The 12,329-nt window shown below is 37.3% G+C and overlaps 1 protein-coding gene across 2 annotated transcripts in view; it reads right to left on the bottom strand.

Moving 5' to 3' along the window:
• GNAI1 (G protein subunit alpha i1) overlaps positions 1-12,329 on the bottom strand; it is an 82,705-nt gene that overhangs the window by 11,146 nt on the left and 59,230 nt on the right. For both annotated transcript variants that reach the window (XM_008149617.3, XM_054726329.1), the window contains 2 exons: positions 5,530-5,687; positions 2,399-2,527 (listed from right to left, as the gene is read on the bottom strand). In XM_008149617.3, the coding sequence (XP_008147839.1) occupies positions 2,399-2,527; positions 5,530-5,687 (287 nt within the window). The remainder of the gene's footprint in view (positions 1-2,398; positions 2,528-5,529; positions 5,688-12,329) is intronic.

Here is a 12,329-nt window from a genome sequence, read left to right on the forward strand (position 1 = left end):
AAATGACTAAAAGCTGATACTATAAGCGATAGGATGATGCAGAGAGCATTAGTCATTGTTTCACACATACATTAGAATTACCTTCAAATTCTAAACTTCTGTTATAAAAAATGTATAATACGTTCTTCATATGAAAAGATGAGGCCTCTGACAAGCATCAAATAGGGATGGAATCTGAATTTTCTTCCATGTGTTTTAGGAGAGGGGAGAGAGGGAAGGACCCTGGAGATCCTGAGAGGTGCCTGCCGGACTCCCTCAGACTCATCAGATACCATTATGACCGAGACTGGGTGCAGAGCTAGTGGGCCATACATGGATAGCAACCCTATAAATAGGACACTGCACTCCCAAAACCTATTACACATTCATATTACTATAAAAAATAGAAATTTGTCATATTATGATCATTTTATAATAGAAGGGATGCTTTAGTTCTATATTTGGCAAAAATATCCTTATATAATTAACAGTTAATATGCAAATTGACCCTCACAACCTCACATCACAAGATGGCTGCCCCCACTTTGTCTCAAGATGGCTGCCCCCATGTAATCACAAGATGGCCGCCCCACATCATCACAAGATTGCCACTCCCATATCATTACAAGATGGGCGTTCCACATCACAGGATGGGTGCCCCCATGTTGTTACAAGATGGGCGCCCCACATCGTCACAATATGGCCACCATCACATCATCACAAGATGGCTGCCACCATTTCATCACAAGATGGCCACCCCCACATTGTCACAAGATGGCTGGCAGGGGAGGGCAGTTGGGGGGGACCAGGCCTGCAGGGGAATGGTTAGGCATCAATCAGGCCAGCAGGGGAATGGTTAGGGGCAATCAGGCAGGCAGGCAAGTGGTTAGGAGCCAGCAGTCTCAAATTGTGAAAGGGATGTCCCAGAGTGAAGAGGGTGCAGGCTGGGCTGAGGGACACCCCCTGCCCCCCAGTGCATGAATTTCATGCACCGGGCCTCTAGTAGTAAAATAAACCTGTTGATTCCTTCAAACAAAATAATCCACGTATGCCTGCCTCATCACAGAGGTGGTAAGATAAATTCTTAAAGAATTATGTCTTAGTGCTTCATTTTTAAATTTAATTCCAATCATACCACAAAATAAGTGAAATTTAAATTTTACAACAGCTGTTAAAATCAGACAATGAATTACAACACAAACACACCCCACTCCCAGCCAGGTATCGAGCCTGCAACTGAGGTACGTGCCCTTGATTGGAATGAAACCTGGTTCCATTCAACCTGTGGGCCGACACTCTAGCCACTGAGCCAAACTGGACAGGGCAGATGCCCTAGTTTCCGTACCATGTGTTAAAGCACAAAGTTACATGATCAGATAAGCTAATTAGGATCTGTATCTTGGTTTAAGAAGCAGGGCAATGTTTGTTTTTTTGGAGGGAAGCTGCTATGGAAAGTTGAAATTAAATTTTAGTTTTCTGGAAAACTCAATTATGTGAACCACTGAATGTGGGATAAATTAGTGACAAATGATAATAACAAATGTATCTGAAATACTGAAGGAGGGACTCAAAGGTATAGCTGCAATATTAACTGTGCTGCCCACAGCTGCCAATGTCAGCTTCTTCAGGAGGTGAGCGGATGTTTATTTTTCTTTGACTTGGAACCCTCTAATAAGATGCTTTCAGAAATTCTGCTTTATCGTCATTACTGTTTCAGATCATTATAGTCACCTGAGGCAAAGTGCAGCAGTTTTTGACATTTTGAAAACTGTTACTGGAAAAAGAAAAACATAATTCTGTAAATCTGAATGTAATGTTTACCTGAACTTCCCTGAGCCTGTTTCATTATAAAATGAGAAAACTGGACAAAATGAATTTCAAGATCCCTCTATTTCCAAAAGCCACTGCAATTCAGTGCTTCCCTGCTCAGACCGCGGGACACTCTAAGTTAAATAAACATTTTTCATCACATCAGTTTGCATGAATAAAAACGTTCATGAAAATTTTTAAAAATGTACTCTTCTTTTGTAATATTTCCACAAATAAACATATATCCTACCAATAAAACTCTCTCTTTTCCTACCTAAAACTGGATGGCAGAACTTGCTCAAAATATACAGTATTAGAAAATATCTTCTATTCAGAAATAAGTGCCAAAAACTATTTTTATTTAAATCCCCGTGGAAAATATAGGCAAAAGGAATTTGCACAGCTATTTGTTCTCAAATAAATATATAAATATTCCTAAGAAGTTTTTTTGCCCTCTTTCACCCAAACATTCTTTTGTCCATTATCTGAGAACATTTTTTTTATAATTTCCAACTCTAAGTTTTTAAAAATTTTTATAATTATACTTTTTCCCCCTAAACAATGGGATTTATCTCTTAATTTATAAAACATATGCTTTGAAGCTACTCACTTAAAGTGAAGATCTTTGAAAGTAAAATGGGTTTCAACAATTCCTGTAGTTTTCACTCGAGTTCTGAGGACATCTTGTTGAGTTGGAATGTAATTTGGCTGTGCTATTCTGTCCAGGTCATTCAAGTAGCTGAAAACAAACAATAAAACAACATGCTAATAGTTAACATGGCCAATACAGATGTTTAAGTTTCTATCTTACACAACTCCCACTGAAATCGAAGTGTTTATACTTTTCCAGCCACAAAACTCTTCTACCGTTTTTTAAATGTCATATACTTTGTTTCTGAAGGACAGTACTTAGTAATTCTTGTTGAGAAAGAAACAGACTAATAATAACTTCTTAAAAATCATCCAGAATAACTGCACACCGTGTGTTTGTTTCTTAAAATTCTTTATTTCACTTTTTTTTTTTTTTTTGAGGCAGCAATGTTTAAGTTCCAGATGTTATTCTTTTGTTGAGATTTAGGAAGTTAGTTTTTAAGACGATAGTGAGAAAACCTGTGGCCAAAGGTGGAATTCGATGTTGTTCCCTTTCAACTAGCCTTCAGTTACACATAGGAAAACACTACATGTGACACTTTACTCTGAATTTTACTGGCTTTCTAAGTCAATTTTCACATCTTATTTCTTGCTGATTTTAACCACTCATTCAACACTCTTGGTCAATAATGCCAAATACATTGTGATATCAAAATGTGGTGGTGTCATACAATGCAATTATTTTGTATAATTTGTGTCAAATTATATGGTATAGTCCATGATGTTACAGAAAGTCCGTGTATGCAGACATTAATGTGATCCTGAGTAGTTAAAGAAGGATTCAAGGATAGTGAGGCATGTAGCTAGAAATCTGAACGATGGGACAGAAAAAAGGAAATGTCATTCACATCAGGACAAGCAGTACAACAGTATGGAGGCAGGATCCGGTTTCTCAGAAAGTAAGGTTGCTAATAGGCCATGCACAACCTAAATTGAGAATCTGGAATTAATCCTTCAGTCAGCTGAACGTGAGAGTGTCCCTGCAGTGCTCGGCAATAATTAGGGCACAATGTGAAGGATAATTTAGAAAATAAGTTCAGGTACAGGAGGCACCAACTATTTCAACTTTGATGCTATCCTCTGAAACTGTTCCTTAGCTATTGAGAATGGGTCTTGCAAACAAAAGAACTCAATAAATACTTGACTTGTTGCAGAATAAGCTGGAAAACAATCCAAACACTGAATTAGTGACCAAAAATGTTTTAGACATTTAGGTACATGTAGCTAGTGTTGACATACAAGAATACACAGAGATATAACAGCTTGAGTTATCTGTATTGTACTTACTTAAATTTAAAAGAATCTTGTTATCTATAATTACCCAGTACTTTATCTGTTTTTAATTTCACATACATAATGTTATACCTTATTGTAAATAATTGATTCAATAAACAAATCAAGCAGGCCATGGCAAAATTTTACTGTGCCTATAAAATACAAAGCTACTCTTATTTAAAATGTGCTCTGATGACTCATAAATACATTTCTTTGCTTAAAACTGCTATAATTCTAATAGTCAAAAAATAATGCACATTTATATTTCAACAAGATAATGAAGATAGAATGCAGGGCAAAAACAGACTTTGCTGCATTGCCAGTGTAGTGACAGAGAGAGAAAATAATCAAATACTCTCAATACAAGTAGAAATTAAATGAATTCAAAATAAATGTAAATCTGTGAGTGCTAGGAAAGAAAATATATCATAATATGACTACATAAAACAGGGAGGCAAGCTACTCACAGAGTCAAGGAATATTTATTTCCTAGTAGAAGTGATACCAGTTGGAGAGATGGGCTACATATTCAGTAAGAAATGTCATATATATATATATATGTATATATTTGTATATATACATATACATATACATATACATATACATATACATATACATATACATATAAGCTACATATGTAATAATATATATGGTTTACATACTTGCAAAATATTTAAAATACAGAGTAAGAAATACAGTGTTATAAAAATGCTAAGGGTTACACAGTAACATGTATCATTTATTCATTCACACTAAATCATTTGTGTAACACACACTGAATACTCTGAAGTGCAATAAATGACATGCTATACAATAAGCCTAGCCATGCTTTTCACTGTGGCAAAATGTATTCATCTAGACCAGCGGTCGGCAACCGGTGGTCCACGGACCACAGGCGATCCGTGAGGTCCTAAAGGTTGGCGACCGCTGATCTAGACTCTGGTTAGATTGCCAGTCACCTTCAATCTAACCTCACTTGTGTCCCTCAGAGCCCCTAGCTCTGTCAAAAAAAAATGGAACCAACTTGGAAAGTAAAGAAGGTGCACAGCACACAGTTTTAAGGCCAATTAATGTTACTCATATCATATCTGGCATTGCTGAGTATGTGTGCCAATTATGGAAACAAATACTTGACTTTTTATTCTCTGTAGATCACCAAGCAGAATGCTCCCCGATTAGCTCTTATCACAACTTGCTTTACAAACTTTCTGGGACACCATCTGGAAAATTAGGGCAGACTTTTCTTAAAAAAACGGACTTAGATATATGTAAGCAATGTCCAATGCAACAGGGCACATACAAGGACAATTTTCAAGCGCAGAGCGATGTTACTCAGAGAGAAGCTATCTTGGAATCACCATGCGCCCCTTCAAAGGGTGCATGTCATTCAGCTGTCTGACACTGGACAAGTCACTGTTGTCAGGCACTATTAGTATAATGGGAAAAACCCAAATAAGTCACCCTCCCCTTTGGCTAGTCTCAGGCAAACTAGAGAGACACCCACAATGAGAACAAGCTTCGGGAAGTTCCAATTACTTTCTTGGAAATATATTGGAAACCGTCCCATTTTACATGTTTCAATTTGAGTTACATAAGCATGAGTCTCTTGAAACACTTTTAAACACAAAGGAAATAACAATATTGCTATCTACAAACACACACAAAAGACAGAAAGTTTTCACACATTGTCATTCTGAGTATCCTGAGTTTTACACGAATGTGTTAGCCAATTCTGCAATAAAACTGACTTGGAGGTATACTTAATTTGCAAGTATTTACTCATGATAGTTTACTCCGGAAGTTATGATTACTTACTATGCTGCAGAATCGTTCAGCTGGTACTCTCGGGATCTGTTGAAACAGGCTTGCACACCACTATCTTTCCACAATCTCTTTATAACTCCGGCAAGTTCTGCAGTCATGAAACCTTCTTCAGCGGCTCCAGCAAGCACAAAGAGTTGGCGTGCATCATCCTGAACATTCAAAGACCGTATTTTTTTTAAAAAAGGAAAAAGAACACTTTGCAAATAAAAAGTACAAAGGGAACATCGTAGATGACTAAAAGTGCAACAGTGAATTTCCTTTCTGTTTTTTATTGGTTATAATAACTTTTATCTCTCTAAAGCACCACTTTAAAAAGTTGGTTCACTCAAAAGAGCATAATCTTGACTCATATGTCTATGTTTTGGGGGCTTTTTTTGTGATAGCTATCAAGGCACGAGGGAGCTGGAAGAAAGACTACACTCACAGCTCCTGAGGGGACATGGTAATCAACCTTCCACTGACAGTCTGTTGTACACCGAAGATTATCCATTTTGAGGAAACAAAGGGAGAATGTATGCCTTGCCACTTCTTCCCCAAAATGTGTCTAATCTAAGAAACACATGAACACTGCTAGAGATCATTTTAAAATAGAATTTAATTAAATGTTAGCTTTCTGATGTTCTATGTAGAAGCACATGAAGTTCAGAGAAGAGAGAAATCAATGTGGAAATAAGCAAGAATAATTTCACAGAATGATCTGAGACTTTCAGAAGATTTTGAGGGTGTATACAGTAGCCCCCCTTATCTGCAGTTATTTCTCTGCAGTTTCAGTTACCCAGGGTCAACTGAGACCCAAAAATATTAAACTTCTCCGTACACTGACACAGTGATTACTCCATGATCCAGGATCACCTGAAGCAGATGATCCTCCTTCTGAAATATCACCAGAAGGTCAGTAGTAGCCTAGCGCTAGATCACAGCGTCTACGCAATTCACCTCCCTCCATCTCAGCACATAGGCATTTTATCATCTCACGGCATCACAAGAAGGATGAGTGCAGTACCATCAGATTTTTGAGAGGCAGAGAGAGAGACACCACATTCACACAATTTTTACTATAGCATATTGTTATAATTGTTCTGTTTTATTATTAATTATTGCGTCAATCACTTACTGTGCCTAAATTCTAAGTTAAACTTCATCTCAGGTATGTGTACAGGAAAAACACAGAATGTAAATATATAAATACATGTAAATGATTCAATACTATTCCTGATTGCAGGTATCCACTGGGGGTCTTGGAACATAACCCCACAGATAAGGGGAGACCACTGCACATTAAAATCAATGGGTCAGGAGGCAGGGGCAGGTGTTTGCTAATGCAGCTATAGGAAACAAAATAAGGACAGCTTTGGAATAGAAAAAATCATGATGCATATAGAAGACAACATGGAAAAAATTTAAATAAAGGAATACTGTATGTAAACTTAATTAAATTTCCTTAGGTTCTAAGATTATAAATGTGTACCGTTATTTTTATCCACAGGTAATCAAGCACCATAGGCCAGTGCAATCCAAAAAAAAACCAAAAAAACTAACTTGAGCTGCTCATAAAATTCTAAGATTTCAAAATGTGATAAAGGTGAAATTAACTTGTCAATATATTTTATTTAACCTACATATAAAATATCACTTCAACATGCTGTCAAGACATTTCACAGTTTTTTTAAATATATGTCTAGTCTTCAAAATCTGTTTATTTTATACAGACAGCGCATCTCAATTCAGACTAGACACTTTTCAGATACTCAATAGCCACATGTGGGTTGTAGTTACAGTGCTGGATAACACAACACTAGTCTTTAGGTTTTAACACAGTTCACCAAAAATGGGGGAGATGGGAAGCTGCTATCTTCACAGAGATTCTCCTTAGCCTGAGACTTGTAGCTTGATGTTAGCTGGGTGGATAATCCCTACTTGTCTCAATGGGCATTTTTTTCAAAGTACTGTAGTAGATGTTTATAAAGTGATGGTACACATTATGACAAGGTGTACAGAAGAGAAGCGTTTGGTGACACAGACTAGCAGAGAGTACTAGCTATCAATATAAATTCATTCTGCTGCCAATTTGTGAAGCATTTTCAGATGGAGCCATCATGAAAAATAATTAAGTCTCTCAGCATGGGAACATATTAGTCAGCATATGTTTCCCTTTTTAGTAAATCACAAGAGAAATGCATGCAAGCAAGTAACACATGTACCATATCCTTAATACACCCCAACATAACATGGTTTCAAGTAATTCTTAGCACTAATTCTAGTAAATAATTATTCACTTTTCCTAATAATAACCTACATATATATGAGAAATTTCTAAATTTTGTCACTTTTATTAAACATCAAACAATGTTCACCATCCATTTTAGAAAAAGTACTTTTTACTTAGTGAGTTTTTTAAATGAGTTTTCATTATGACATATTTATTAAATTGCAATAAAATGTCTTAAGAGAAAAGACCAATATCTTTTAATATGGGTTATAAAATCACATTCTCTTCACACTTTCTAGGAAGAAGACTGAAGAAAAGACATGAGAAAATTTGGAAGCTATATTTATGAACTGTACTCTCTGTGACATTCAAAAATGTCTCTTCCTCATCAAATGTAAAATAGTCTCTTTCCCTTGAAAAAATAATTGGAATTATTCATTTCCATGTCATTAGCAGGGCATTCAGCTATCTGGAGATGAGGTGATAAATTTAAGCAGGAAGGTACTTTAGAAATTATTCTACATATTTTTTGGTTTTGTATAAAAAGAACTCAAGACATAGAGAGGTTAAACAACTTATTTAAAGTTCCACAGATAATTAGTCACCCAATTACACATATTAGTCAGTCAACAATGAGTAAATAGCCATGGCCTAAGACAGGATAAATTAAAAATAGCAAAATAATGACAATGATCCTATGTTTCTCAAGATTCGGGTAATGTTACTCAGAAATATTTATAAACAAGAGTAGCATGTACCCAAACAGTGTGACATAGGGTGGAAAAGGATAGTGACTATTGAAGTAAAGACTGGAATTTAGTCAGAAGGGCTACAGGTTGGTAGAGCTTTTAACAGGAACTCATTTGTGATGTTAAAAAGAAGTGTTATTTGCCAGGCAACTGTAAGTAGCAAGACAATTCTTTGGATTATAGCCAAGTTACTGTTTTCAGAACTAAATGAAAATAAGATGGTTTAGAAACTGTAAGTTCCAGTTCATGTAACTGCATGCTTTGATAACTCAGCAAAAGAACTAAAATGCTAGTGTGTCAAGAGACATGACATGGCCCCATTCCCCACTGGTGGTCAGGGAACACTTGACATGCTGCATTTATTGAGTGAGAGCACATTTTATTTGAAGCTGGCAGCCACTCTATGAGAACTCAGAAGAATCTATCCAGGATGGGGAAGGGAGATTTTGAGGGATCATGGTGGCTGTCCTCTGACATATTAAGTAAGGGTCATTAAAGGTAAGAAAGAGCCAATTTTGTATTTGGAAACAGTGCAGAAAAAGGAGAATTCTTAGGGTAGAAGATAACCAGATTTCAATTCCATAAGAAGAACACTTTTTATAATCAAAACTACCTAAAACAAAGACGAGGAATGAGATTGCAATTTTTATACACAGGCTAAATGATTCTTTACTGTGATAGAGCAGACAGATTTATTAATGAGATTAAGAGTTTAAGTAGAAAATACCAGAAAGCACTTCTACAATACAAACTAAAAAATATGATAAAGTCTTACAATATACTGATGTAATGATTGATATACGTATGTATGGAAATCTTTAGATTTAATGGTTGAACTCAATCATTTCATTAATAACTTTGCCAACAATCCTGGACAGCACATCTGAAAACTATTCATATATTTAATCCACCACAACTCTATAACACATAACAACTCCTGCAATTTGAAGATGGCTATGCGGCTTCCATCAGAGTTAGTGTGCCCCTAAGGAAATCCTGAGAACTTGAATGGGGTCACCATTTCATGGTAGCAATCCCAGACTTTAAAGAATTGCTCTGAATAAGAAAAACATAAATGTAAAACATTTTTCTCTAAAAATGCAAATGTAATCAAAGTAAAAATGACAGGAAAGGAGAAACCAAGATGGCGGCATAAGGTATACACACCTGTATGTGCTGCCTCTCACAACCACACCAAAACTAAAATTAAAAGACAAAACCATTATCACCCAGAACCATGGGAAAGCTGACTGAGTGGAAGTTCTACAACTAGAAGAAAAAAGCGCATTGAGACTGTGTAGGACGTGCAGAGCCATGGAAAAGCAAAGGTACAGAGGCGCGTGCAGAGAGGGCTGGCAACTGAGGACGCGGTTGTCTTTTTCAAGCAGGAGGGAGACACAAGCTCCCGACTGCTCTGAACTCCAGTTTCCGGCGAGACTCTGGGGACCCAGACTCCTACAAGGAGAAGCAGGACTGTCTGGCATGGGGTCAGAAAGTGAGAGTAGCTTTCTCGCAGAGATGCACGCAGGAATCGTTGCTTACTGCGCTGGGGTGTGGGACGCAGGGACTCGGAAACGTGGGGATGAAGAGAGGGCTGACTGGCAGCCATTGCTGTTTGCCACGCCCTAGTGATTCCCTAGACCCCACCCCACCCAATTTACAAACCCACCCAAACTCTGTGCAGCGGCTTTTGCATATGAATGGCCTGCCTTATAGCAGCTTAACCTAACAAACTGCAGCTGGGTCAGCTCCCAATTTTCCAAACCCCAAGCAAAGAGGAGAAATCTGCAGATCTTGCTGTAGCTCCCGCTGGGTGGTCTCAGACAGGAGCTGACTTGCACCTCCTTGGAGATCCAGGAGCCAGCATACCTAGTGGTCAGTGTGAGATGACATCAGATTTCAACTCTTCACATCCATAAGCGACACACTCAACAGGCAGACTCAGTGAGCACCAAAGCCCCACTGAAGCAAGTCCTGCCCCATAAGGGTGTCTCCAGCACAGCAGTTCTTCCATTATAGACACAGCTGATCCTCACAGCCAATTGGCCTGAAGGTCAATTCCTCCCAGTGTACCAACAGCAATCAAGGCTTAACTACATACAACAAGACTGTGCACCCAGCCCACAAAGGGATGCATCAAGAATGTCTACCTCAGGTGATTGGGAGGCTGAGCCACTGGGCCCTATAGATCACCTACCACACAAAGCCACTCCATCAACACAGTGAAGCAGCCAAAATGCGGAGACAAAGAAACATGTCACAAATGAAAGGAATGGAGGAAAACAAACTACTGGATATAGAGTTCAAAACCACAGTTAGAAGATTACACAAGAATCTTCAAGAAACTTAGTGAGACCTCCGAGGAACTTGTGAGACTTTCAATGATCTTAATGAGAATGCCAAATAAATGGAAAAGGACCAGTCAGAAATTAAGTATACACTGTCTGAATTAAAGAATAATATACAGAAATCCAACAGTAGACTAGAGGACCCCAAGAATCAAACCAAAGATTTGAAATATGATGAAGCAAAAAACACCCAACCAGAAAAACAAAAAGAAAAAATAATCAAAAAATATGAAGATAGCGTTAGGTGCCTCTGGAACAACTTCAAGCATATCAATATCAGAATTATGGGGTTACCAGAGAAGAGAGAGAGTAAGATATTGAAAACCTATTTGAAGAAATAATGACAGAAAACTTTCCCCACCTGGTGAAAGAAATAGACTTACAAGTCCAGGAAGCACAGAGAACCCCAAACAAAAGGAATCCAAAGAGGACCACACCAAGACACATCATAATTAAAATACCAAGGGCAAAAGACAAAGAGAGAATCTTGAAAGCAGCAAGAGAAAAACAGTTAGTTACCTACAAGGGAGTACCCCTACGACTGTCAGCTGATTTCTCAACAGAAGCTATGCAGGCCAGAAGGGAGTGGCAAGAAATATTCAAAGTGATGAATTGCAAGAACCTACAACCAAGATTACTCTACTCAACAAAGCTATCATTCAGAATTGAAGGACAGATAAAGAGCTTCACAGACAAGAAAAAGCTAAAAGAGTTCATCACCACCAAACCAGGATTATATGAAATGCTGAAGATTATTCTTTAAGAAGAGGAAGAAGAAGAAAAAGGTAAATACAAAAATTATGAACAACAAAGTGACAACAAATACATATCTATCAACAAGTGAATCTAAAAATCAAGTCAATAAAAAAAATCTGAGGAACAGAATAAACTGGTAAATATAATAGAATCAGGGGCATAGAAAGAAAGTGGACTGACAATTCTTGGGGGAAAGGGGGCATGAGGGGTACAGGAAGAGATTGGACAAAAACTTACACCTATGGATGAGGACAGTGGTGGGGGGGAGAGGGCATGGTGGGGGGGAATCAGGTGGAGGGGAGCTATGGGGAGAAAAAAGAGGAACATCTGTAATAATCTGAACAATAAATATTTATTTAAAAATAAAAATAAAAAAATCAAGGGAAATAAAAAAAATGACAGAAAAGGAAGTAATTTTTCTTTTTTTCCTAGAGCACTGCTTAAAAGGGGTAAAAAGCCTAAAATTAAAATAATCTAAGTTAATTTTAACTAAACAGCAATGGCAAAAATTCTTACTCAACTGAAGTGAGCATGCGCTTCATTGTGTCAGAAAGGGAGATTACAATAAATGTGTTATTCAAATACAACTTCTATGCATCTTATAAATTTTTATTTTCAAGTTAATAAAATAAAAAATGTTGAAGTGTTCTTTATATGGACAATAGAACCTTTTGCTAAAAGAGATATGGAAATATGATAATCGATCCATGAATTGGGGGAAATAGAAAA

The sequence above is a fragment of the Eptesicus fuscus genome, chromosome 14 (genome assembly GCF_027574615.1).
Source record: "Eptesicus fuscus isolate TK198812 chromosome 14, DD_ASM_mEF_20220401, whole genome shotgun sequence".
NCBI lineage: Eukaryota > Metazoa > Chordata > Mammalia > Chiroptera > Vespertilionidae > Eptesicus > Eptesicus fuscus.